Genomic DNA, 27979 nt, shown 5'->3' on the forward strand with positions numbered 1-27979 from the left:
TCTGTTCCCTCTGCTAGGAGTGTTATTACCTCCTCTGCTTGATGAACTCCTGTGTATTTTTTCAAGGCTCAGTTGAGATGTTGTCTTCTTTGTTCAGTCTCCTTTACTTACCTAGTCAGCTTGGATGCTCCTTGTTCCATCCTGTCCGTGTTCTCTGTCCACACCTCCAGTAGTGCACAAAAGTTCTGTTGGTCGAGGCTGGTATAAAAAGTAGGCATTTATTAAATGTTCGTTTCAATCTGCAGTCTCCTATGTAGGTAAAAGTCACAGTGAGTATTCATATTATCTCTCATTTGCCAGACTCCCCAAAGATAAAGCATTGCTTTTATGCATGATTTGTATTCTCTGATGTCTTTTGAATCATGTTCCAGCGGAAGGTGCTTGTGAGTGCAGTTTCTGGGCTGAAGTTTACTTTGTCAAGTATAGAGCTGATCTGGGGTGGTTGGTGGTGAGGAGCTCAGACTGAAGCCAGGCTTGTTGGGTTCATGGATCTTGCTCCGCCTCCTAGTAGCTTTGTGACTTTGAGCCTGTGATTAACTTCTCAGGGCCTCATTTGCTCATCTGTGAAAATGTGATACTGTGATTTGTACTTACTCCTGTGATAAGGATTACATGAGTTAACCCACATAAAGTAGTTAGAACCATGTTTGGCACGTGGGTGTTACTATTTTTGACTATAGTCAGACTGTTGGACTTCAGATTGTATTTCACAAGATAAGGAAAGTAAAGAAAGCTTATTAGAAATTAGAGCCTATGTGACTTTGTGGTGGAAAAATTGTCACTGATTGTAACAGTTAAAGTTGGTTAAAATACATTTCATGAAGTAGTTAACCATCTATTCAAAAATAAAATGGGAGAAATATGTCTGGGATTATATGATTGATGTAAACATTAATCTGTGAATACTCAAAGTATGTTGAGAGCTAGTTTCTTTTCATATACCTTTGATAATAATTATGAATTTATTATTTTTTAACAGTATGGAACCACCCCTTTGGTTTGGGCTGCACGAAAGGGCCATTTGGAATGTGTCAAACATTTATTGGCCATGGGAGCTGATGTTGATCAAGAAGGAGCTGTAAGTATCTTTTCTACTTTAACCACTGGTGGTGGAGATAATTAGTTTTAAGAGAGAGGATATTTTTTCCTTATTATATGCCAAGAAAAATTTCCCTGCAGTTCTTAAATGGTGCTTAAAAAGCAAATACTTTCATTTAACCTGATAGATATATTATAGATATTATGTATCATAAACATGTGCTTTTAAGGATTTATTGCTAATGCACATAAATTTTGGGAGGCTAAAACTATACAGAACATCTTTTAATAATCTTAGGGTAATTATAATACTCCCCAAATCAAATAGTTTGAAATACTGCCGTGGAAAGAATTTTTGTTCTGTTAAAATATCTTTTCTTTACAATGTAAAAATAATATAATTTTTTGATATTTTTATCTGTGACTTGTTTTCCTTCTCTAATAGACAGAATTGAAAAAGTCAAAAATCAGTGATCAACATCTAGAAAAGCTTAAAAGTTGGTTCCGTGTATGTTACTGACTAGCAGTTATTGATTCCTTATTGAGTACCTGCTGTGCACCCAGCCTTGTGCCAGACGTGCTGGGTATACTGGAGAAGCCTGTCAGGCTGCTTTTCTCTTGAGCTTGTAAGAATATGGTTAAAGGAGATGACATTTGTGCACAGGAAACAATACAGACTTCTATTTACATAATTAAGTATTATATGAGACGGATCATAAAGGATGCTGAGAAGAGTTGCTACCAAATCTCTGGCTGCTGTGTAACAAAAGTGAACTCAAAATCATGCTTGACTTCTTGGCATAATACCAGCTAGCTCCTCCTGTTTTCCATGTTGACAGAAGCTACTAATTGCTGACCTTCAGGGGATGTATAATATTTTAGTGCTGTGTGGAGGTGCAGCGTGATTCTTACCCAGCCGTGGAAGTCATACCTTTCACGTGCCTCCTTTCTGGACAGTTTATCGAGTAGCTGAGTGTCTTGTCTCTATGATTACTGACTGCTAAAGAATCTGAAAAGGCTGTGTTATCTTAATATTGAGAGAATTATGGCTTAGTTTGGGGGGCTGATACAATAACTGAAATATTTCTATAATAAAATTGTATGACATCTCAGTAGATCCAAATCTCAAGAATAAATTTTAATACTTCTTTTGCAGTGAGTCAGATTCTTCTGTTAGGTGATTTATTGTTATAAATTAAATGTGCAGTTCTTTTTTTTAAGAGAACCACTAAAAATAAGATAGTTTGAAAGTGTGGTTTCTAGATCACTGTGAAAGGCAGAAGAAAATGCAATTATTTTTATTGAAATATTCTATAGCTTATGAGTTCATGGCTTTACTTCAGTTTTTCCTATAGATTTTATTATAGAGAATTCTGTTTGAAGTCTGATTGACCTTACTTTGGATTCTTTAGAATGTGTTTAATTTTGAATCATCCTATCACCAGTTTTATACGTCAGTACTTTAACGAGAGTCCAATTTCAGATTATTGTTTAAAGAATTGAATGTTAAAACAGTCCTACTGGCTGAAGAGGATTTGTGTATCTTCAAAAATGGAAAAATATGCTTCCTGGCCATTTTTCGTGTATGTTTGCTGATTTATATTGGCATTTTATTATCAGAAATAACTGTTAATAATAGGCCACCTATTTGAAAATACCAGTTTTTTGATTATGGCGTAAGTTATATATTTCCTAAAATTACTAATTTTTTTTTTGGTTTGTTTTTTAGAATTCAATGACTGCACTTATTGTGGCAGTAAAGGGAGGCTACACACAGTCTGTAAAAGAAATTTTGAAGAGGAATCCAAATGTGAATTTGACAGATAAGGATGGGAACACAGCTTTGATGATTGCATCAAAGGAGGGACATACAGAAATTGTGCAGGATCTACTTGATGCTGGGACATATGTGAACATACCTGACAGGGTAGGTTACTTACGTAGAATTTGTCTTCCAGTGGTGGCATTGATGACGGTTACCTTAATTTCTCACCACCTTTCAAGATTCTTCGTGCGTGACAAACATTTGTTTTAAGATGTTTTATTTCTACCTTTAGAACTAACAAGTTAAAAACTATTCAGTCTTTGTGAAGGGGGTTCTTTTTAATTTTTTTCAAATAATATTGTTAATTGAAAATGTGATATTGAGACTGTGTTGTTTCATGGTTGGTGTTATTCATTGTTCCAAGGCCTGCAAGTACCACCCTTACACTTAGAATTTTCAAATTTGTGTCTCTTCCGCTGACCTCTTCTCAGAAGTCTGCACTCGTGTGTCTAGCTCTGCTTGAACTCTCCACTTGAATGTCTGCTGGGCTTCTTAACTTATGGCAGAGCAGGTGTCGTCTTTGTTTTGTCCCAGTCCTGCTTTTCCCTCAGTCTCCTCCATCTTAGTAAATGGCGTTGCTCTCCACCCTGCTATTAAAGCCCCCAGTCCTGCACATTAGTCTTGTCTTCTTCTTTTCCTCACCTGCCACATCCAGTTCTTCAGCGGGCTCCACTGACCCCCCTCCGGACCATGTCCTTTATCTGTCTGCTTCCCTTCACTTCTGCTACATCTCCCGCTCCAAGCCACCGCTTCCCTTGTTACAGCAGCAGCACCTTACCTGGCTTTTCTCGTCATCTCTGATTTATTCTCCACACTGTTCTCAGAGTGATCTTTGAAGCAATACATCGTATGTGTACTCCTTTGTTTTAAAGTCATCTAAGGCTTCCTCCTGCTCATAGGATGGATGTGACTTCCTTAGTTTGTCAGCAAGACAACGTCGTTGTCTTGCCTGGCTCTTTGTCTTCCTTTTGTACCTCTCTCCCTCCTGTTTCAACAGGTTGCAGCCATTTTAACTTACTTTCCCTTTCTTGACCACACTGATCGTGTTGCTGGCTTGGGGCCTCTGTACCTGTGCTCTGTCTGGGTTGCTGGGCCTCCTGACCTGCATGTGGCTTGTTCCTCCTTGTCCTTCTGATCTCAGATTAAGTAGCACCTCCTCAGAAAGGTCTTCTCCAACTAGCCAACCCAAAGTAGCCACCCAGTCACCTTCTATCATGTCACTGTATTTTATTTGCATTACATGTATCTGAGTTTTTATTTGTGTTTATTGTATGTTGTCTGTTAGTCTCCTCTAGACTATAAATTCTCCTGGAACTGGGACCTTGTCTGTCTTACTTCCTAGGGCCTTGAACTGTGTGCGTGGCACATAGTAAGCAGTGAAATATTTATAACCTTTTATTAATTTAATAGTCTGGACCCACATTAATGCTAACATTCTCAACTAAAATGTGTCTGCCATGGGTTTATTTATACTTTTAATGTAGTAGTTTTAAGATGCTATATCATAGACTGAATAATCCTCAGGGACCTGCATCTTGATTTAGAGCACACTGGGGCCCACTTAGGATTGAGATGAACCGCAGCTCATGGAATTGCCCAGCGCAAACCTGTACAACTGAATTGTAATTTAGCATTAAAAAAAGGCCATTTCCAGTATTTGAAGTAGAGGAGTATATAATTAATAATGACGATTGCTTGGCAACTATAATTTCAGGGCAGAGATGTGCTTATGAGGTAATGAACTTCATCTAAGCCTAGTACTGGGGTGTGAGCCAGTCTTGTGCACTGTGGGCCTGTAATGCCAAATGGATAGACTTTAGATGCTGTTCTGGGAACTGACCTTCTCCCCTAATTACATGTGGTTATAAATCCACAGATGGCTCTAGCTTTATGACTCCCTTTTTTAGAACCCATGGTTTTGATCATGTAGCATTATTCCAAGGGATCTGTATTATGTAATTGCCAGTGTTCATCTGGTTGATTGACAGCCACCGTGTCACTTTATTTAATTTACTTTTGTAATGGGAGGTTACCTTTGAAGCGAATGGCTTATTGTTCTGGGTGACTTATCTTTCTAAACTTTTGTCCTGGGATTTCACGTATAAATGTCCTCATTCTGAGGTATAAAGTCTTCTGTCTTTTATTCTGAAGGCTATTAATATTAATATTAATATTAGTTAACTAAATTAATATTAGTATTAATATTAGTTAAGTAAACATTTTCTGTTATTTAGAGATAACTTTTTTCCAAGACATGTTTCAGAAGAAAGTCTTATTTTAACACATGATTAATCTTAACGTCAGAACAGTGTTTTTTGTTCTCATCCTCAATTTGTCTTTTTGTCTTTTTAGAGTGGAGATACTGTGTTAATTGGGGCTGTCAGAGGTGGTCACGTGGAAATTGTTCGAGCACTTCTCCAAAAATATGCTGATATAGACATCAGAGGACAGGTGTGTGGGCCTACAGTGCTGCTGTTATCTTTGAGTACAGTTGGTTGTGTATGTTGGCTGATTATAATGTCATTTTTCCAGCTCTCCTGTGGAGATGTACTTACAACCCTCATGTAGTTAGTGGATGCCTGTATTGTTAAGTTTCACCGCCATTATGATGGAATTTCTGTACTAATGTCAAATTAAGTTTAAATAGAAGTAAACCAAAAAGAAGCTCATGATTTTTAGATACATCTCCCTTACTAGTGTCTAAATACATTTAATCCTAAAATAACTAGTTTATGATCCTGAGATAGTTGGTGGCACTTGGAGTAAATGTGACTTATTTTCTTTCATATTCTCTCTCTGTTTTGTTTTCTTCATCTGTATTTTGTTCTTCTATTCCTGTTGTTTTGTCTTTCTTCTCCCTTTTCCCCATTCTGCTTGCCTTTCCCGGGACCACTTGGTGATGCCTGTGGACTTTGCTTAAGACAGTCATAGCTCACAGAGCTGTAAAGGGAATTAATTTTAGATAAAATCTTCCCTAAAGTTACGAATTTATCCAGTATGTCAAGAGCTTTAGATTTAAAAGAATCTATACTTAACAGCCCGTTTTGTTGTTGGACAGTCTACATTTCTGCTCAGTTTTTTCCTTTTATTTAGCTTATATCCAAATCAACTTTTGAATCAAACTAATAAATACTATGCCAAATGCTATGAGAGTCCTAACATGGGTCCCTTGCCTGTAAGAAACACGTATTTTAGTTAGGAAGGTTTAGTTTGTTTTGTTTATATTTATTCTTATGTTCTTACATAAAGAGTGATGCTGCTTTTGATGTAAGTTAGTGTATAATTGACCACCCAATGGCAGAGTCTTGAGGAGGGAGAGTGGGCACTGAGGACAGCTTTTGAGGGAAGGTAGAATTTGAGCCAAGTTTGAAAGATGGGTTGGATTTAGATAGGAGAAGAAAAGAAGCCTGGGTATTTCCGGCAAGGATAGTGGAGTGATGGGATGAGAAAATTCAGGAAAATGGGAAAGTGAAAGACTGTACTCCTTAGCTGGTGAATAAATCAGGTTGTCAGTGGGATGGTGGGGATGGGGGGATGGAAATAGAAAGAGATGTAGGGCCAGTGAGGTTTGAGTGCCAAGCTTAGAAAGTTCGGAAGCTAGTGTACAGTTTTGAGAAGGGAACGCCACTGGGGAAATCTTGGTATAGGAAACTTCATGTGGCTGCAGCACAACGTCGTTCATGATCTTTTAAGATAATATATTTTCCTAAAAGTCAGTGACTGGATCACCTGTTTAGACTTTAACCTAACTCCTTGCTGTCTGTCAGTTCTCTTTTCCTACATTTTAGTCAGTTTATTGTTCTCGAGCTCTGCTTTCAAAGTCCATATGGATCTATTTTTGGTTTTTGAACTAGATAGGATTTTAAAGGATCTGATGAAGATCAGTATATGGGTGCAAAATGGAGATTTAAAAAGCTAAAAATTATCAAAGCGATTCACCTTTTGTTGGTGTAGTACATTCTCATGCATTAGTTTTTGAAAAGACTGGACAGAGAAGAAGCCAAAAGCCAAGGGTCAGAATATGTACATGACTTATCAAAGGATATAGAGCTCAGGTATTGACGGCTTCCAACACAGGGCAAGGTCCTGAAATCTGATTGAATTCCAAAGCATACTTTACCTTACCAACTATTGGAGTTGCTGCTTTCCAAGTCAAGTAACTGAAAGTTTTCCTAGGCCTCTTTTGTAAAGAATTTCTCACAAGTAAATGCAAGATACGATAAGGATTAAAACTCTTTTCCACCATGCTGCTTGTTGGTAAGATCTATTAATGCATTCTGACAGAATTGTTAATAATGATGACATTTACCAACAATAGTTTTTAATATTATGTCTTGTCTGAAGTAATTGTTGATTTTTTTGATTTCCTAGGACAATAAAACTGCTTTGTACTGGGCTGTTGAGAAAGGAAATGCAACAATGGTGAGAGACATCTTACAGTGCAATCCAGACACTGAGATATGCACAAAGGTACAAATGACGTTCTGTCCTCAGCGATGCCTAGTGCTGAGTATTGGTACTGCTTATTTTTTTCAGTTTTTACAATTGTTTGATATTAAAATTATCTTGATTTTACTGGTAACATTCTGTGTTAAATTGAGGAGTAATTTTGTATCCTCTTAGGAGTTAAGCATTCACAGCAGCAGAATATGGTGTACAGTTTGTTACTTTAATTAAATTCTTTCAGAAAGTACGGTATCAGCTATTCAGAAATTGTGGGCAGGTCATTTCCTCAGAATTATTTTGTGCTCCTGTTGTTTGGAATGCAGAGCACATTTCCTTCTAAAAGATCTTTGTGAGTGGTTACTGGTTCCCCAAACTGACCACTTTAGTCTGTTTTACTCAAATCATGTGAAAAGTATAAAACTGTTTACGACTTCAGTGATTGCATTTGGCCTTATGTGTAATAGTTTTCCATGGGAAAAATACATTTGAAATTCTGGCTTGAAATGGCAGGATTTCTTAATGAATAAAGCATACTTACAGAATCATCTATAAGACAGTCCTATTTTATATGCTGGGGATTGGAGCAGCATCTTCTAAACCAGTAGTGGTGCCTAGAGTGCCCTAGGGCAGAGCGTTTCCTGGGATGCCTTCTGGTTTGCACGTGGTGGCTCCTTGGTAATCTTGTTTCTTTTTCTTTTGGACCTATGTGTCAGCTACTGTGGCTGCATGTGGCTTCTGACCAAATTTTGCTCTTTAAAGCAGAACTATGATCTCTTCTTATTTCTCTTAATTTGATTTTGAAAGCAGTTATGAACTCCTTTGAGGTTTCCGAAGGCATACTGCTTGTATCAAATTGTTTACCCTCTTATACTCAGGTCTTCAGGTACACGGAGGTGCTGGTATAAACATCGGAAAATCTAGACGCTGGGTCCCTGGACACCGACAGGCTGGGTGGTGGTTGGTGGTGGGGAGATGGTGAGAAGGGGTTGGAGCTCTGGAGGAGCTGCCCCAGGTGTCAGCGGGGGGACTTGGGGAACGGCAGGAGCAGCGAGCTCAGGGCGGAAACAGCTGATGAGCAGCGGGGCACGTCCCTTGCCGGCCTGAGTGATATAAGGGTATTTTGATACAAATATTGGTTGTGAAAGGAAAAGCACTTTCTTGTTAGTTTTTACAACTCTGCTTTCTTGAGAATATTTTCAGTATAGACTGGTCAGATGCTTGAATTCTTGACATGTGTGTTTATGTGACTTTAGACATTTAGGAGTAAAGGTATTAATCTGGCAAACATTCTTATCTGTGTGCACAGGATGGTGAAACACCTCTTATAAAGGCTACCAAGATGAGAAATATTGAAGTAGTTGAGCTGCTGCTCGATAAAGGGGCCAAAGTGTCTGCTGTGGACAAGGTAAGACCCCCGTGCGGCGAGCAGGACGGTTTGGCGGAGGGCTGTGGTGGGCTGACCTGTACGTTTGGTGGGCTTAACGGGGGTCTGATTGTCTTTTGTGGAGGGACAGATTACTTGCCGGGGATTTCTGGGTGGGATTTTGATGCTGTGTTATCCTCTTGGCTGTCCTGATAGCATCTGAGGGGTGGGCGGGCTCAGTTTGCTATTAAAGAAGCTGCGGCATGTGCTCCTTCTCCAGCTCATACCCGTGACGCGGAGCCGCTCGGCCTGCCGTACAGGGAGGGTGTTGTCAGCTGCAGACCTTGTTGCAGACAAACAGGAGGGAGGAGTCCAGAGGGGCTGGAGGAGGGAGGCTCTCAAAGCAGGTTGGCACTAACGCTCACTAACAGGAGCGGAGGTGTCCTGCCGGACGTCCTTGCCGTGATCATTTTAGAGAAATACTCATATTTTCCATAATAAATTTGACTCTAAATTGCTTACTTCATACAGAATTGATTCCTGGTTTTAGTTTGTTTTCATTTTAAGCAGGTTCTTTCTCTACTTCAAATTGATTTCCTCTCAGAAAAAAGGTGAATTGATATATCTATGAACTAAGAAATATAGATTTTTCCCTCCAAATATATAGCTAGATATATAATATGATTTGAATAATCTATAATAGGTTGAAGTTTATCTTTCTATTATTCATGAGACAGTCAAACAAAAACCGCAGAATTAGTATATATTTGCTTTTTATTTTATCAAGAAACATTATTTTAAAAATATCATAAATACCTCCCATCTATCATTAAGTTATTAATATTTATTAATTAATAATACAGTATAATAAATACTATTTATTAATAAGGCAATGATTATATTCATATAAAAGAAAGAAAATATGAAGAAAAATTTTAATATTAAAAAACTAGAAAGGCCATAAAGTCAGAGAGAAGTTTTTGAAATGGAATGTATTTAACTTTCAAGAAAACTTTGTTTTTCTCATTCTGCTGTTGACTGATTTTTGGCACTGGTCCCCTAATTTGCAGCAAGGAACCACTGGACTGGGTGCCCTTTAAGGTTCTAATGGCCTTGTTAATTCTGTAGCATGCCATTTATAGATAACTGTTTCATAATCATTAAGTTCCCTGAAGGACTCTCTTGGAATCGTGTTGTGTATTGCTTTGCCCTGAGTCAGCACATACTTGCTGATAAGCACTCGTGTTACTCAGAATGTTCTTGGAATGAATGTTCATTCATTCATACATAATTGCTAAGGATGGATACGGTGCTGCTTGCTAGAATTTGGAATACCAACTTGTAAAAGTCTTGAACCTACCTCTTCATAGAGGATTTCATTAAAAAAAATTTTAGAACAAAGATTAATGTTATTTTTACCTAGCCCAAGCCAATCACTGAGCTCTGTGTATCTTCAAAGTGATGGCAGGGTATGTTAATGTCTTTTCTGCATTTTCAGAAATTTTGTGTCTGGCTAACATACCACTGATGGTATTTCTGCCTTCTCACAGGTTTGGGGATAAGGAATGGGATTCAGATGGAGAAATAAGATGATGAAATTCAGCTTAGATGTGTTTAGTTTGTAACCAGACATTCAGAAGGCTGTGGCCAGCAGGCCTTGGGAATAGAATCTGGGCAGGAAATCAAGGCTGCTGATAGGAATTTTGCAGTTGGTTACCAAGAGCAAGAGATAAGAGCCACGTGGATGTGACTAAGGTAATCAGTTTGAAAGAAAGATGAAAGCTGAGATCAAACTGTATGACGTCTGTCACATTCTGGTTTGTTTTATAATTGTGCATATTTATCCAGTCTCTCCAAATTCTGTTGTCACCTGGTTAGTCATGGACTGTTTTGTCTTCTTTATGTCCCCTGAACTATCCAGCACAATGCCTTCCTATAGTGAGCTCAGTACAGAGTTATTGTGCCATATTTAGGATGTAGGGAGAGAATCTAGAAAAGGAAGAAGTAGACCTGAGGCAGAAAAGGAAAGTCAGAGGCAAGATAAGGTCGTGCTGTGGAATCTGCAGGAAGAGCTGTGCACATCATTCCCGTTTAGTGTTCTGGAGAGAGCAGGGCGGGCGAGAACCCAGCATTTAATTTGTTAACTTTTGGGCCATTGTCTTTAAGAGCGGTGTTTATGAAGTAGAGTGGGAGAGCACTTTGCAGGCTGAATTTTTTTTTAACGTTAATTATCATTCATGGATGTGAATACCAATGTGATTGGAGGCTAATGTTAAGGAGAGGTGAGAGCTGACCAGGGAAGAGGTTGTAGTAGCCAGTGAAGGATGGATACAAGGTAAAGGCCTCCAAGGGAGGGAGTCTGCAGATGGAGCATCGTGGTGACAGAGGGCGTGGGGAGAGGCGAGAGGGCTCGTGCTAGTGGCACGTCAGCGTGGGTTGAGAAGCTTTCTAGACAAATGGAGAAAAACATTGTGAAGTAGAATATAAATCAGTTGAGGAAGGTGGTTGACATCTGTGGACAGAAGTATTTGGATGATGGACGGGATGGAAGTGGATCCAGGGCCTGGAAGGAGCCACAAGGAAAAAGCCTGTGGCTTGTCCTCTTTCAGTCTAGAGGGCTGTGTGGCAAAGAGTGCCTGAGAAAAGCTAGGGAGGGAGCTAGAGAGAGACATTGCAGGGGAGGTAGAGGTGAAAACTCATATTATTTGTGCATTTTTTTATGAAAAATATGAAAAGTTCAGATTTTCTGTCATTTTATAGAAACATGAAAGTTGTTACTCTGTATATACCATATGTGAAAAATGTGGAAGTTCAAGTTTCCTGGCACTGTTTTACAGAAAGGAGACACCCCTTTGCATATTGCTATTCGCGGGAGGAGTCGGAAACTGGCAGAACTTCTTTTAAGAAACCCCAAAGATGGACGGTTACTTTACAGGCCCAACAAAGCAGGCGAGACCCCCTACAACATTGACTGTAGCCATCAGAAAAGTATTTTAACTCAAATATTTGGAGCCAGTAAGTATTGGGTTTTGTCCCTGACTAGCTGTTGAGAAATGAATGTCTATGAAGAAACTAAGAGACCAACAGCACTTTTGCATTTATCACTTACCTGGAGATTTTTAAAGCTGAGAATGTTGTTATTTTACTGCAGACAAATAGTTTCTCCTTATCTAAAGCTCTTTCGCGTTGTATTGCAGCATTCTAAATTGAGCACATGCAGAGTCAACAGTCAGCTAGAACCTCTAAAAACCTAGCCTACTTTTCTAAAATCTTGTCCCCCATTATTCTCTCAGGTATACTTTGTGCTTTTACCAAAATGCACTCTGTTTTCTGAGTGTGGCTTAGGGACTTAGCTTAAGTTATCCTTAGTGCCCGCTTTCCCCACCTCAAGGCTGTGCCTTGAGGCAGTCAGTCATACACTACCTTACATCAAAAGCAGCATCACTCTTTGTGTTTATGTAAGAACATAAGAATAAACAAACAAACTAAAACCTTCCTATCTAAAATACATGTTTCTTACAGGCAAGGGACCCAAACACTGGATTTTCCCAGCTTCCTTAATCTTTGCTAATTGGATCAATAAGAAAAAAAAATTCATTTTGATTTGCATTGTAAAATTATTAGTGAGATGGAGATCTTTTAATATGTTCATAGGCTAATTGTGTTTTTGCCATTTTCCTCTTTGTATCCTTTGCCTACTTTTTTTCCCTTGGGTTTTAAAAATTTTTTAAAACCTGATTTTGTGTCTTTATATATTAAGGATATTGATCCTGGATCCAGCCTGTGTATTGTATCTCTCTTCCCAGCTTATTCTTTGTTTAAGGTGATGGGTTTTTTTTAATTCCCCGTCCAAAAGTTACATAAATTTGTAGTTTATTTGTTGATCTTCTCCTGCAGTTCCAGCTTTAGTATTATGTTGAGAAAGAAAGGCCTTTTCCACACAATTATTTTAATAAAGGTTTTTTCTCCTATGTTTTCTTCTAGTACATTTATAGTTTTAAACTTTTTACATTTAATTTTTTTAATGTTTCAGAAATCACTTTTGTTAAAGTATGAGATGTAGAGTTTTATTTATTAAAAAAAAAAACTGGATGGCTGACTTCTCCCGAACCACTTAATAAATCATCCTTTCCCCGCTGACTTGAGAAGCCACTTGTGTTGCTGTCCTGTGTGAGACCTGTGATGTTCTAGTTATTGTACCTTTAGGATGTATTTTGATTCTTCTCCAAAGACTTTTTGGTAGTCTTTAAATTTTTTTGTTCATAGCTGTTCTTACATGTTCTTCTTGCTTTTCAATTTTTAAAAATATTCTCATGGATTTTTATTGGAATTGCCTTAAAGTGCTAGATTAATTTGGGGAGAATTGCTGTCACTAAGTCATTGAACCTTTCTGCCTAGAACCATAGAATGGTCTGTTTCCTCTGCTTACCTGCTGTATTCTTCACTAACATTGCACAGCCTTCTTTATGTAGGTATTATGCATATTAAATTGATTCCTATGGACTAGTTTCTGTTTTAATCATTTTACAGATTCTAAAATGTACCTTATTCCCCATTTCAACATCTCTGAAATTGGAATGTGTCTTATGATTGATGGATAAGAAAGCACTGTGTCACAATTTGGTGGTTTTTTTTTCTTTCTTAGCTGTACGTAATAATGATGCATCTTGCAGTTAGTAGATATCTTAAGTTCTGTGAAATACGGTATTGAGAATCCCTGAACCTATTTTTACACAGGTCTGGCCATTTAAAATGTGTTTTTTCTCTCATTAAATAAGCAATTAATAAATGAGGATTGATGTTCCTTTCTGGTAGTGATGTCTTCTCACCGTAAGGGATGGTGTGCTTGCACTCACAGGACACCTGTCCCCCACCGAGACCGGCGGGGACGTGCTGGGCTACGATCTGTACAGCAGCGCCCTGGCGGACATCCTCAGCGAGCCCACCATGCAGCCTCCCATCTGCGTGGGGCTGTACGCGCAGTGGGGGAGCGGGAAGTCCTTCTTACTCAAGAAACTGGAAGGTAAAGGGCGTGTTTGTAAAATGTCTGTGTATATAACAGGGTTCTCTCTTGTGAATCTTTTTTTTTAAGTAAAGAAAAATTGTTTTATATTCGGGAATGTAGTTGATCCCCCACATAGTCATTTGAGTTCTCTTTCTCACACAAAGATCCCGAGTGGCTCCATCTGCGAGGAGGTTCCTAGACAGCACCCCACCCCCATCCTCCCACCTAATAATCTCACCTTTTGCTTGGCAAAATCATACCCATTCTTCAAGGACATGTTTCAGTATTGCTTGTAAAAGTTTTGCTAAGGTTTGTAGTAAGAATGACTTGTTTAGGGCTCGTTTGGGCTCAACACGTATCTTTAAGAGCAGTGATCCTCAAATGTAATTGTTGGGACAAGGGGTGAGGAGGAGCAGTAGTTTGAAGACATGTAGCAAAGTAATAATTTTTAGTTTTATATATGGAAACAGTACCTTGTTGAGTGTAAAATGCAAAGCACAAAAACATCAACAAAATCTTGACCGATGGGAACACATGAAAAAGGACTCTGCACCATCAGCATGAAGCAAGAGGGTGGGCGAGACAAGGGTGCGGGTAGGTGCGCCCCTAGGGAGCGAGTCTTATCAGAAGAGAACTCTGGTTAAAATGGTTAAGTAGCAGCATTCTGTCTCGGGATTTAGTAAGTGCTTAGTAAACATCTATGTTGAAAAGGTAAAATTTTCAAATTGTTTGAATTTGTATTTCTTGAAACAGAAATAATGTTTTCATATTAATTTCTCTTTCAGATGAAATGAAAACTTTTGCAGGACAACAGATTGAACCTCTTTTCCAGTTTTCATGGCTTATAGTGTTTCTGACCCTGCTGCTTTGTGGAGGGCTTGGTTTATCGTTTGCTTTTATGGTGGACCCAAATCTTGGGATAGCGGTGTCATTGAGCTTCTTGGCTGTCTTATATATATTTTTTAGTAAGTCTTTGCCTCTTATCATTTTCAAAGATACAGAGAATGTCAAAACTCATTGTTTTACATAAAGTTTTGTCTATATCTCCTGAAGTCTGTAAGTGATTTTCATAATTAGGTGAGAAAATAGATCTTTTTGCTATTTTTAAGTTGACCTAGAGACACATTGTCCCCATTGTGGCTGGAATGGCTTTAAAAACCAGTGCACTACTTGTTAATATTGAAGCAGAACTCTATTTTATTTTCCTTTTTATATGTTAATTAATGATTTATATATAATTCTTCTTTGAAAATAAGTCTTCATGACCATCACGGCACGCTCTTGAGCATCTTGATCATGACTGTAATTTTTATTTTATTTAAAAGCAAAGTAGAAAATATATATAATTCCCATTCCTGGGAGTGTCTTCAGTTGCAGGAAAGGAAATAGGTTTAATGTTGGAGGAACTGGTAACTTCAACAGTGACAAAGAGTTATAAACCCAAAGTCATTTACATTTGAATCTGAACTTGCTATGTTTCTGTTTAAGGCATTATCCTTCTGATTGTGTTCCTTATGTCGTATTTTAATCAGTTTACTTTCCATTTTTCACATACGTCATGTATGTTGTGGGAGGTTAAGTAATTGAGGAATTCTTTGAGGAGTGGTTAGGGACCAGCTTCGGACCGTGAAAAATTGTGCAAACCTACCTGTCACTACTTGATACTTGACTCTTTGGAGAAAAAAGGCTCCTTGACTAATGATTGTTCTGGATAATTTTTTTTTTTTTTGAAACCGTGAATTTTAGTTGTCATTTACTTCGGTGGACGAAGAGAAGGAGAGAGTTGGAATTGGGCCTGGGTCCTCAGTACTAGGTTGGCAAGACATATTGGCTATTTGGAGCTCCTCCTCAAGCTGATGTTCGTGAACCCACCCGAACTGCCAGAGCAGACCACTAAAGCTTTACCTGTGAGGTGAGCTGGTTCCTTTACAGAAGTAACTTTTAATAAGATGAAACAAATTAAAGTTTATAATGCATCATTTCTCAATGTATGTTCCAAAAAACATTGGTCCCTTGACCTTTTCAACGTGAGAAATAAAACAAACATGCTCTGGTCAAATACGTTTGGGAAACACTTCATATTATATCTCCCTCTTGTACAGCAAAGGATCAGAGACACCCTTCTGTAACGAAATCTATTCAACTTTGATTTACCAAATTTTATTTGCGCGTAGACCCCTGTTCCCCGACTAGGACTCCTGTTACCATCCTTCGGACAAATTTGAAAAAAGCCCTGGGTCCAGGATGGAGTCCTGGCACCTCTTTACATCAGGTGCAACCTTGGCAGTTCAGCTTGTGCTCTGAGCTGCTCTTTCCTTATCTGTGGAAATGTATTTACTCGTTCGTCTAAAGTTGTTGTTAATATCAGATAGAAAATGTATGAGATGACTGGGACACTGTCCTGTACACTAGAAACTGGCACAGTGTAACTGACTACTTCAATTTAAAAAAAAGAAAACATCAGAAAACAGTTCAGAAAATATGAGAAACATGTAAGTCAAGGAACAAAGGAGGTAGAGGGCTCCAGAGGAAAGTAAAATGAAAAAAAAAAAAAGGTTAGAGAACAGAAAGCAAAAGGAATTCAATAGAAATTAGTAAAAGAATTAAATATGCACTAAAAGATTCATAATTTAAAAATTATTCTAAGATAAAATATGTGTAAGTTAAGCTGAAAATAAATGGGCCAAACCAGATAAAACATCAAAATTATAAGAGAGAAAGATAAAAGCATACAAGTGATTGGCATATAGGATTAAGAAAAGGATTTAAAATGAGCAGTTAAAATGAAAAAGGTAAAAAGAAAACACAGAGTAGACTAACAAAATTGGGAGGAATAGTTACACAGGAAATAAAACATTTTAAATTAATGAGTTGGTATTTTTAAAAAAGTCAGAACAGTTAAAACGGCATTAATCAAGACCACACGTACATATAGTACAACGTGATCCTATGTTGTATTTTGAAAGTGATGCCTGTCTGCTGGATTGAGATGAGAGTTTAAGGATAAAAGGGAAGGAAAGAACTAATGCAGAGATAATATCCATTCAGAGACTCAGAATACAGATTGTTCAGTTATTTCACAGAACTGTGAAAAAGAATATTTGACAAATTATTTCTAAATCTCTGGAAGATGTTTAAACTGTAAGTAAGACATTCTAAAGCTTGAGTTTGTAAATGGCGTTCAGTTCTTAATTACTCTATTTTCTCAAGGTTCTAATCTCTTCAGTTGGCGCTTAGAAAACTCTCTTTGTGCAGCTCTTTTTGGCTGTTACGGGTGCCACCTTTTGATCATCGCTCCACGAGATGTCTGATTCCTTGTCTAAGCTCTGTCATAACCGTTTTCCCTTTCTGCTTTTAGTCAGAATTGCTTCATATTGCTCTGCTACATTTTGTTGCTGTCTTTTCCTAGGAAAAGTGTGTGAGATGTTAGAGATGAAAGACACCTAATTACAGGTTGTTTTCCCTCCTCTTAGAATTGTAAAACCAACATCTTGAGAGTGCCTTGAAGAAAATACAGGATAAATGATACAGAGAGACCATATGTTGGAATCTTTTCTTTGGCTCTCTGAGTAACGTTTTATTTCCCCTTTCTCCAAGGTTTTTGTTTACAGATTATAACAGGCTGTCCAGTGTGGGTGGAGAAACATCACTGGCCGAAATGATCGCAACCCTCTCGGATGCTTGTGAAAGAGAGTTTGGCTTTTTGGCAACAAGGCTTTTTCGCGTTTTCAAGACTGAAGATACGCAGGGTAGGGCTTCCTTCTCTGTGTGTGTGTGTAGGGCTGAGGATGGGATGAGTGAGAGGCATGAAAACACGAACTGAGCATCAGGTTTGTCATGTGCTGTCACTGTGATGACTGGGATTTTCTAGATGCTTGATATGTAGATAATTGTTCAAACCATTTTTTGTACTACAGGTAAAAAGAAATGGAAAAAAACGTGCTGCCTCCCGTCTTTTGTCATCTTCCTCTTTATCTTTGGCTGCATTATTGCCGGAATTACTCTTCTGGCTATCTTCAGAGTTGACCCGAAACACCTGACAGTGAACGCTGTCCTCATATCAATTGCGTCTGTAGTGGGGTTGGCCTTTGTGCTGAATTGTCGTACGTGGTGGCAGGTGCTGGACTCTCTCCTGAATTCTCAAAGGAAACGCCTCCATAATGCTGCCTCCAAACTGCACAAGTTGAAAAGTGAAGGATTCATGAAAGTAAGCGCTCCCTGGTTGTTAGAGGTGATGCTAATGTGAATATGCCGCCGCGGCCGTGCTCCCTGGGCTTAGGGAATGCACTCTCTAAGTGTTAGAGTGTTGTGTTTGTTCTTAGTTTCATTCCAGGTTTTTTTTTTCCCTGTGAAAAATGCATATATGAAGTGGAAAAGTTGTAACAATAACATGTTTTTATAAAACAGACTTTTATACGATACTCAAAGGAGCTGTCAGATTACTCCAGAGGTGGTCATTACGACCTAATAGTACAGGATCCTCCAGCGCCCAGTAGCAGACTGAACCACCAACACATACTAAGATAGGATCATACTTTTATAATGAAAAGGGACTTGATACAATATCTGCAGCCCCATCCTTTGATCAAGGTCACGTGCCACCAGGGAGCCGGCTGTAGTGTGGTGTTTAGATCCTGTGGATTTGCGTTCAGATCTGTCTTCTGACATTCAGAGCATGTGATCTTGCCACGTAAGTCACTCAACCAAGTTTGTCCTTTTAAAATGGATGTGACAGTGCCTACCTCATGGTAAGGGTGGAAAGCTCTAATTTAGTGAAGTCACTTTGTACGGTGGACCCACCGCAGCTGACAGCGAGGCCCTTGGATTTCTTTCCCTCCTGTTAGGTCGCTTTCTCTCAGGCTTTTAGGAACTGTGCCTAGCTCTCCCCTGTCTTCAGCCCTGCCTGCCCTTTCTTTTGCACAGGTCCTTAAGTGTGAAGTGGAATTGATGGCCAGGATGGCAAAAACCATTGACAGCTTCACTCAGAATCAGACAAGGCTGGTGGTTATCATTGACGGGCTGGACGCCTGCGAGCAGGACAAAGTGCTCCAGATGCTGGACACCGTACGTCTTAACCATCTAAAAGCTTGCAGGTGTCACCCACGTGGCAGCTGAGAGAAGTAACTTCATGAGTATCTCAAGTGGAATTTGAATACTACTTTTTCATTTGTAAAAACAACCATCTTTTATGCAGGAACATAGCGAAAGTAAATTTAAACAGATTTAAGCAATTTGGGCGTAATGGCAGGGTGAGGAACGAATAAGTAGAGTGTCCCTAAGGGCCACAGTGTGACCCCAGCTTTTCTCTGCAGGTAGTTCCGGTTAGAACAGAGGCGAGAGCAGGGAGCCTGCAGAATTTGTGGAGTTTTTTTCAAAGTAGGGCGCATCAGTGGCTCTCTGTAAGGTCCGTGATAAGCAGCTGTGTGTAGCTGTAGGCAGAGAGCAGTGTGCTCAGCACTGCACGTATATCCACAGACGTTTCTCACGTGTGTTGATCTTGCCTCTTAGGCAGACCGCAAGTTTCTCAAAGTAGAACAGGATTCTTTTCTTTGAAAGTTTTTTCACTGTCACATACCGAAAAATTGTTCAACGGGAAAAAAAATCCCAGACTGAGACATCAGTGAAATTTGTTTTCATATAGAATAAGATTTTGATGAAGAGGAAATGTGATTTTAAAAATATCATCACCACAGGATAATACAGATTTTGAAGAGATGTTTTATTACTGTGATAATTTAAAATTTACATCATAAACACACATTTCTTCTACCACAGGTCCGGGTTCTCTTTTCAAAAGGCCCATTCATTGCCATTTTTGCAAGTGATCCACATATCATTATAAAGGCCATTAACCAGAACCTCAACAGCGTGCTCCGGGACTCAAATATAAATGGGCATGACTACATGCGCAACATCGTCCATTTGCCCGTTTTCCTCAACAGTCGTGGACTAAGCAGTGCGAGAAAGTTTCTCGTAACTTCGACGACTAATGGAGATATTCCGTGCTCGGACAGTACAGGTAGGGATCAGGTCCCTCGGGTACTTTGGGTTTGGAGTAGTTCCATAGACTTTTATGGTGGATCTCCTTTTGCCGTGAAAAATACTGTTCATGTTTCACTGCCCTTCACATATCACCTACAGCAGACTTTGAGTACAAATGGTGCTCTCTTGCTGAATTTTCTCAGGGGTACAGGAGGACGCTGACAGAAGAGTGTCACAGAACAGCCTTGGAGAGATGACAAAACTCGGTAGCAAGACAGCCCTCAATAGACGGGTGAGCTGCCGTTTGTTTTGGGCCCTGTGTTCATATTGTTAGTCCTCATATAAAACTTCATCTTTTGTAAACATTGCATGAAGCTCATCAGTAAATGTTATCACTGGATGTCCTTTCTGCTTCAGGTGGCTTTTTAGGGAATGTCTGAACTAGAGCATTAATAACTGTAAATTATGTAGGAGGCCCTGTCCTCTCCCAGACTGTTCTCAGCCCAGGTGCCACTCCAGACCCCAGACATGCTGAGTTAGAAACTTTAAAGCCCCCAGATGATCCTCGAGGGTGAGAGCCCCTGGGGTCATTCCCAGTCAGGTTGTGTTCACTCGGGGTGTCGCTTGCCACCGTGGCTGTAAGGGAGAGGGGGCTTCTAGTGTGAGGAAATTCCTTGCCGTCTTCCCGTTGGCCTTCCTCCTTCCCGAATGTTCGTGAGCTGTGTGCTCTTTCTTCTGTCCCCGTAGTGATTTTGAGCCCTTCCCAGCCCCTTGTAGTTTCCCTGTCCTCCCCTGTCCTGGGAACCCTCCTGTGCAAAGAACAAGGGAGCGTTACAGACAGGAGGAGGTCCGCTTGCAGGGAAGTGATGTAACAGCCCCACTTAAGGACGGCTGGGCTGGGCTGGCGTTGGCATTGTTTTCTCCCCCCTCATTGCTAACGTGAAATTGGAACATTTTACATTTGAAAAAATGTGCTTTAGTGATACTTTGATTTTATGCCTCTACCATATACCAGTATGGATGCAAAACTGATATTATGAATGACAATTGATGGCTCTAAATTAAAAGGAGGGTATGAGTTACCGTTTTGAATTTCTCTCCTGGGAGTCTGAACTCTTGGATTCCCTGTGATCGCATCCACATTCCCCTGTTTCATGACCTTGGATGAGAACACGCCTTTGTTGTGCCTGTTCCTCCTCCAATTAGGTGGGGTTCCCTACCCAACCCCACCCCGTCGGTGGAGTGCCTTCCGTTCTTACGCAGATGCGAGGGCACTTAGAGCTGCTGTGCCCTTTAGATAGTTGTCACACATTTTAAAATAACCTAAAAATCAAAATGCTGCATCCTTAAATCTAGACAAGGGTTTGCTTGCTTTATTATTTCAGGGTTCCTATAAATACTGAGCTCCCGTAAGAGTTTGAGTTGAATTTTGAAACTTCTTTACACAGTTCTGCTCATTCATAATCTTCAAGGCCTTGAGCCTCCTCTGGCTGTACAGCTATAAATCAGAATGCACCTGAAGCCAAACCATAGCATTCGATGTAGTTGCTGCTAATACGGCTTTATAACTGTTCTGTAAATATTCCGCCTCAGGGAGTAATAATACTTTTTTTATTACTAGATAATCTTCCTCTTTGACAAAATTTTGGATTGTTTTTGTTGTTGTCATAAACGTGTACTTCTCAAAAAGCCTTCAGTTCTCAGGCTTGAAGTATGGGTCACTCTCATCGACGACTCTCTGTTCCAGGATACTTACCGAAGAAGGCAGATGCAGCGGACCATCACACGGCAGATGTCCTTTGATCTTACCAAACTGCTGGTTACGGAGGACTGGTTCAGTGACATAAGCCCTCAGACCATGAGGAGATTACTGAATATCGTCTCCGTGACAGGTGACTTTTGTTTTCTTACTATTTTGTATGGTAGACGGTAAGCTTTAACATTAACAAAGCAGTTCAGTTTCAGAAACAGAGTGATCTGCTGTGTTTATGTTTACACTGCCGAATACCGGTTTTATTTGCGTTAAGTATGTCTAAAAAACCAATGTTAGTTTTGACGATGAAAGTCAATTATTTTAAAACTTGTTGATTTAAAAAAATTTTAATTTCATCTCAGGTTCAGTTTTTCTCTTTGTATAAAAATAATTTATGCTAACTTGTATAACTGAGTATAATTACTTTATAACTTAAATGTTAAAATGCTGTTTTTCTGTTTTCATTTTCAAATGATACGTATTTTTTCTTTATTGTTAAATGAAGGACACACAACATAAAATTTACCATCTTAACCATTTTGAAAGGTTCGGTTGATTGGTGTTAAGTACTTTCACATTGTTATGTAGCCGTCACCAGCATCCATCTCCTGACTCTTCTCATCTTGTGAAACTAAAGCTCTGTATTCCTGCCCCTTCTCCTCTTCTCCTAGCCCCTGGCAGCCACCATTAGACTTTCTGCCTGCGTGATTTTAGCTACTCTAAATATCTCATATAGGTGGAATCATATAATATTTGTCTTTTTGTGACTGGCTTATTTCATTTAGCATAATATTATCAAGGTCCATCCATGTTGTAGCCTGTGTCAGAATTTTCTTCCTTTTTAAGGCTGAGTATTGTTTCATTGTGTGTATATACTACGTTTTCCTTATCCATTCATCTGTCAGTGGACATGTTGGTTGCTTCCACGTTTTTAGCTGTTGTGAATAAAGCTACCATGTACATGGGTGTACAGATATGTTTTCAAGACCCTGCTTTCAATTCTTTTTTGGTATGTACCCAGAATTAGAATTGCTGGATCATATGGTGTTTCTGTTTTAAATTTTTGGTGGCACTTCCATACTTTTTTCCATAATGGCTGTACCATTTTGCATTCTCACATCAGCAGTAAACAAGCATTGCAGTTTCTCCACGTCCTCACCAACCCTAGTTGTTTTCAGGTCTTTTGATAGTAGCTGTCCTAGTGGGTTTGGGGTGGTATCTCGTTGTAGTTTTGATTTGCATTTCTCTAATGATTAATAATGTTGAGCATCTTTTCATATGTTTATTGGTCATTCATGCATCTTAATAGAAATGTCTGTTCAAGTTCTTTGCCTATTTTTGAGTCAGATTTTTTTTTTATTGTTGAGTTTTAGGAGTTCTCTGTATATTCTGTATATTAACCCCTTTTCATATATATAATTTTCATATATTTTCTTCTATTCCATGGGTTGCCTTTTTGCTCTATGGATAGTGTCTTTTGATATACAAAATTAAAAAATTTTTATTAAGTTCAGTTTCCCTGTTTTTTCCTTTGTTACCTGTGCCTTTGGTGTCATATCAAGAAATCATTGCTAAATCCAATAATATGAGTTTTAGTTCTATGTTTTCTATTGTTTTAAGCCTTTTATTTAGGTCCTTGATCCATTTTAAGTTCATTTTTGTATGTGGCATCAGGTAAGTTTGACTTCATTCTTTTGCATGTGGATATCCAGTTTTCCGAGCACCATGTATTGAAAAGACTGTCCTTTCCCCATTGAATAGTCTTGTCACCCTTGTCAAAAATCATTTGACCATATAGTGAAGCTCTATTTCTGGGCTCACTATTCTGTTCTTTTGGTCTGCATTTTGTCAGTACCACACTGTTTTGATTATTCTAGCTTTGAAGTAAGTTTGAAATCAGGAAATGTGAGTCCTCCAGTTTTGTTGTTCTTTTTCAGGATTATTTTGGCTATTCTGGGTCACTTGAGATTCCATATGAATTTTATGATGGGTTTTTCTATTTCTGCAAAAAACTTCATTGGGATTTTGACAGAGTTTCATTGAATCTGTAGATTGGCTGATACTGACATTTTAACAGTATTAAATCTCCCAATCCATGAACATAGGATGTCTTAATTAACTTATATTTTAAAATACTGAAATTCAGATTTTGTACATTGCTCTTTTAGTTTTCAAGTGATATTTGGAATACAAATATTGATAATAAAATTAAAGATTATTGTCTTGTGACTGAATTCCTCACGTGGAATTCTGCTCTCCACCATGTTAATGCTTGCTTATAAATGTAAGTACTTGTAATTTAGTTTGTAAAATATTTATTTCTTTCCTTGCATGGTATTGAATGGCACTTTGTAATATTGATCAGTGTTAACTCTGTTAGGATAGTTACACTGGAATTTGTTTTTATATTGGTGTTGGAGTGCATGCTCTGGAACTAACTATATTGCAACTGAGGTTGTATCTAATATATTTAGTCTTTTGTAGCTAAATTCCTTTAAGTGAGGTTTCAGACCTCATTATGCTTGATTATGTTCTGCTATGGAAATATTTTAGTATTTTATCAATGATATTTATGTACTCACTTAACAAATGTTTAGTGAGGCTCTAGATATGCCAGGTATTGGTCTAGGCATTGTGGAGATAAGCAGCCAACAAGATAAATTCTTGCCCTATTGGGAAAGGCAGAAAGATCATGTAATGATGAATGCCATAAAAGTTCCCCCTCCCCTTTACCATTTAGCATTGGAATGCCCTTGGCTCAGTCCTTGGTTCTTCTCTTTCTGTCTAGGCCAGATATACCATCTTTATGCTGAAGACTCAAATACATATCTTCAGCCCTGTTGCTCTCCAGCTGCCTCATTGATACCTGATGGTGTCTAATATATGTCTTATACTTAACATGTCCAAAATTGAACTTTAGGTCCTCTACCCCAAACTTAAGCCACCTATAGTTAATGCAACTCTTTTTCCAGTTCCTTGGACAAAAAAGTCTTGATACCTTTGTTTCATATGCTACCTCCAATCTGCAGTAAATTCTTTTGCTCTATCTTCAGACTGTATCCACAACCTGACCCCTTCTCCCTATTTCTAGCATCCTGCCTGTGTCCATTGCATCATTAGGTCTCAGCTGTATGAATTACAGCAGAACCTTCTAACTGGTCCCCCTGCTCCTGTCCTTTCCCCCCTACAATCTGCTCTCCATGTGGCAGCCACAGCAGTCCTTCTAAAATAGAAGCCGATCATGTTATTTCTCTGCTGAAAGCTCTATTATTATCTGTACCTGTTTTACTAAAAATAAAAATCTAAGTCCTTACAGTTTCTTCCAAGGCCCTTTTTGATCTGCGTGTCTCCAGCCCTTTCCCTGACGTACCTCATTTACTTTCCTCTTCCAGCCCTTGCCAGCCTCTTTGCTGACTCCTCAAAATGTCAGGCCTGCTCCTGCCTCAGGGCCTTTGCACTTGCTCGTTCTCTTGCCTGTAAGGATCTTTCTTTGGAGAGATGCATGATGGGTTTTCTCATCTTGTTTTAAGTCTTTGCTTAAATACCATCTTTTCAGTGAGACCATCCCTCGTTATCTTATATAAAATAACACCTCCCTGTTTGGTACTCCTTGCTTCCCTGCTTTATTTCACTCCATAGACTTGGTCACCTTCTAATGCATGATGTCATTTACTTACTTGTTTTGTTTCTTGTCTGTCTCCCCTCAGTAGAGTATAAGACCCACATGGCCAGGATTTTTGCCTGTGTTGTTTATTTTCTCCTTCTCTTTCTCAGTACCCAGCACAATGGGGCTCTGTCGTTGAATGAATTAGAGACCTGAATAAAGAGGTCTTTTGAACTTTACAAATATCTGGAGAAAAGCATTCTGAGGAGAGGAAGCAGCAAGTGTAAATGCTCTGATGTGGGATCCCAGGAACATCCAGAGGCCAGTCTGGTTGGAGTCTGGGGAACCAAAGGGAGAGTAGTGGGGAGTGATGTCAGAGCAATAGCTAATGGCTGTTCGTGTGGGGCCTAACAAGCCCTGTGGCGGTAAGGACTCTAGATTATGTTTGCAGATTTTCGAGCACTCTAAAAATGACCAAGGTAGTGCCATTTAATAGCAGATATTTAGGTATATATTTAAAAAATAATGATGTTTACACATTTCAGAGTAGAACCAAAGTACTTTCCTAAAACCTTGTTTCAAATGTAAGAATTTCTCTAATACCAGTCTTTCTATATTGCTGTATTTTAAGTTTTATCAAATACAGCTCTGCCTGAAAATGAAAGTTTCTAGGTAAGTTTTTCATTTCATGAAAGCATCTTAATGCCATTAGTTTCAATATAAATGCGTTATGTTGAAAAATAACCTACAGATTTAAACCTTTGTATTTTAATGGATTTTTGATAGCTTTCATGGTAAATTTTTCATTTAATTGGGTAACACTAGTTAGATGTATATAGGGAAATACATTTTATTTATTTGGATAGATAAATAAGTAATTTATTTGTATAGAATTTGAAGGCAAGACTTGGGATCGAGCCCCGGGCAGGTTGGTTATCCTCTGGGAGCTCCCACTCCTGTATATGTAAAAATGTGTGATATTACCTGTTGAACACTGTGCAACTGGGTGCTGCTATTAGGAAAGTTATGCAATGGATGGAATTAATATTTTGAGCCTTTAGTATATAAAATATCCATGAGTATTTAATTAAGTGGGTTTCTACTTAAACATTATGCTTTATTTTATCAAATGTGCTTTATTTAATATTTGTTTGCTTGTATTATTTTGAAGGATAATATTAAAAAATAACCTTAGGCATGTTTATTGGGCAAAATTTTTCCTCATTTTGGCTCTATTTCATAACTATTATATGCTGGAACACTTAGAACACTTCCATCATTTTTATTCACTCACACTTTTAAAATAGTTTTTCAGCTCTGTTTCTGCCACTTTCATGAGTTCATGACTGCGTTTGCTGTTCCCTCGTTTGAATGTCCTGACTTTCTTCCCTTGCCTCAGCCGTCCCTCACCAGCTGACTCACCCTCACCCTGCACAGCTTTGTTCTAGTGGTTTCCTGCATCAGGACACTTCCCTTAAGTGCTGCGTCTGGGCTTGGCGGGCAGTGTGTTTCCCTGTAGCGATATGTGTGTGTCTCCGGGAGAGCCGTCCAGGAGTGTGACTGCGTTCTTACCTGTGCGTCTCCCCCAGTGCGTTCTTGAGTTCTTGGGTGTGGAGTAAGTCTTTTGTCTCTGTCATCAGTAACCCTAACATCCTGAGTGAGTGAGTTTTAAAAACTCAGTAAAGCAACTGTAGTTCGATTTGAAGTCTTCACTGCCTTCCCGCAAGTTATTATTAAATTAATATTTGGGGGTCAAGCCCAGTCACTATGGGATAAAAGTCAGTACATGTATTGTTGTAACTTCTGTCTCCAGTTCAGTTCTAAAAGTCTTTTCACCAGTCTTTTCACCTTTAAAAATGTAAGAAATACATTGTGAATGTTACAAGTATATTTTAATGTCTTGCCTCTAGCTACCTGTTTCTTTTTTTTAACCTTTTAGTTCTATGTTAACCTATTTACACTCTACTAAGAGTAGATCTCCTCCTCTTGTCACAATGTGTGATTAATTCATTTCATGCCTTTTGTTTGATTTGTCTGTCTACCCCTCTGGAAGGTAAGCTCCATGAAGGCTGAGACCGTACCATTTTGTTAACATTTTGTCCCCAGCATCAGTGTATCAGGTATTCAATATTGTGATGCTCCAGTGAGTTTTTGTAGCCCTCAAATACATGTGACCGTAGCTCACTTGGATTGAAGGTAAAAACTCTGTCACTCATTCAGAAGACCAGATCCCACGTTCCAGGGAAAAATAATCCAGTGATGGTAATGTAGTTTGCATATAAAACAGATTTGCTGGGGGAATGAGGGTCTGATGTTTTGGGAAGAACTGAATGGGGGAATTATATATATATCTGCATCTATTAGAGGTAGGGAAGGGATTATTCATATCTGAACCCAAACAGATATTGTAATCTAGATATAAACTGAACTGATAATGATGAAATAAAACTGACAGTGTTTAAAAGTAAAAAGCAACAATGTCAGCAGCTCCGAATCCCACTGAAATCAAAGAACAATTGGTGACGTAATGAAACGGATCATCTGGTGTGAAAGTTCAAGGATTGCAGCTGTCCTAATGTAGGCACGCCCAGGGGTAGAACACGGAATTAGAGTCCTAAGAAAACCTCAGCGATAGACAGAATTTTAAAAATATATGTGAACTCATTTTAGAGACACATTATTATTCACTTGGTAGGCTACTTACATAGGCAGCTCTTAGTCCATAAAAATGAAAGTCCCTGGGGTTGCACGTTTACCCATAACTAAAACAGGAATGGGCTAGCATATTTGGATTTGTTTAAGGTCCGTCAGGAGGTTCTTAGATGCTGCTTCAGAGGATGGGGCCCATCACGGGTACGTTGGTGTTCTGCTGTGTGATTGTGGGCAGTGTCGAGACTGTCTGGCACATAGTTCTGAAAGATTTTTGCCTGCATAATGTCATCAGAGCCATGTGTAGCACGAAT

At 38.9% G+C, this 27979-nt stretch overlaps 1 protein-coding gene across 7 annotated transcripts in view; it reads left to right on the forward strand.

Annotated features, from left to right (window-relative positions):
* The window catches only part of KIDINS220 (kinase D interacting substrate 220), an 88328-nt gene that overhangs the window by 19311 nt on the left and 41038 nt on the right, over nt 1-27979 (forward strand). For all 7 annotated transcript variants that reach the window (XM_031466516.2, XM_031466519.2, XM_031466520.2 and 4 more), the window contains exons 7-21: nt 980-1078; nt 2768-2965; nt 5216-5314; nt 7235-7333; nt 8616-8714; nt 11510-11687; nt 13531-13695; nt 14463-14642; nt 15424-15589; nt 17275-17426; nt 17595-17884; nt 18601-18741; nt 19453-19696; nt 19863-19951; nt 21407-21551. In XM_031466516.2, the coding sequence (XP_031322376.1) occupies nt 980-1078; nt 2768-2965; nt 5216-5314; nt 7235-7333; nt 8616-8714; nt 11510-11687; nt 13531-13695; nt 14463-14642; nt 15424-15589; nt 17275-17426; nt 17595-17884; nt 18601-18741; nt 19453-19696; nt 19863-19951; nt 21407-21551 (2344 nt within the window). The remainder of the gene's footprint in view (nt 1-979; nt 1079-2767; nt 2966-5215; nt 5315-7234; nt 7334-8615; nt 8715-11509; nt 11688-13530; nt 13696-14462; nt 14643-15423; nt 15590-17274; nt 17427-17594; nt 17885-18600; nt 18742-19452; nt 19697-19862; nt 19952-21406; nt 21552-27979) is intronic.

Source organism: Camelus dromedarius, chromosome 15 (assembly GCF_036321535.1).
Source record: "Camelus dromedarius isolate mCamDro1 chromosome 15, mCamDro1.pat, whole genome shotgun sequence".
NCBI classification, from domain to species: Eukaryota; Metazoa; Chordata; class Mammalia; order Artiodactyla; family Camelidae; genus Camelus; species Camelus dromedarius.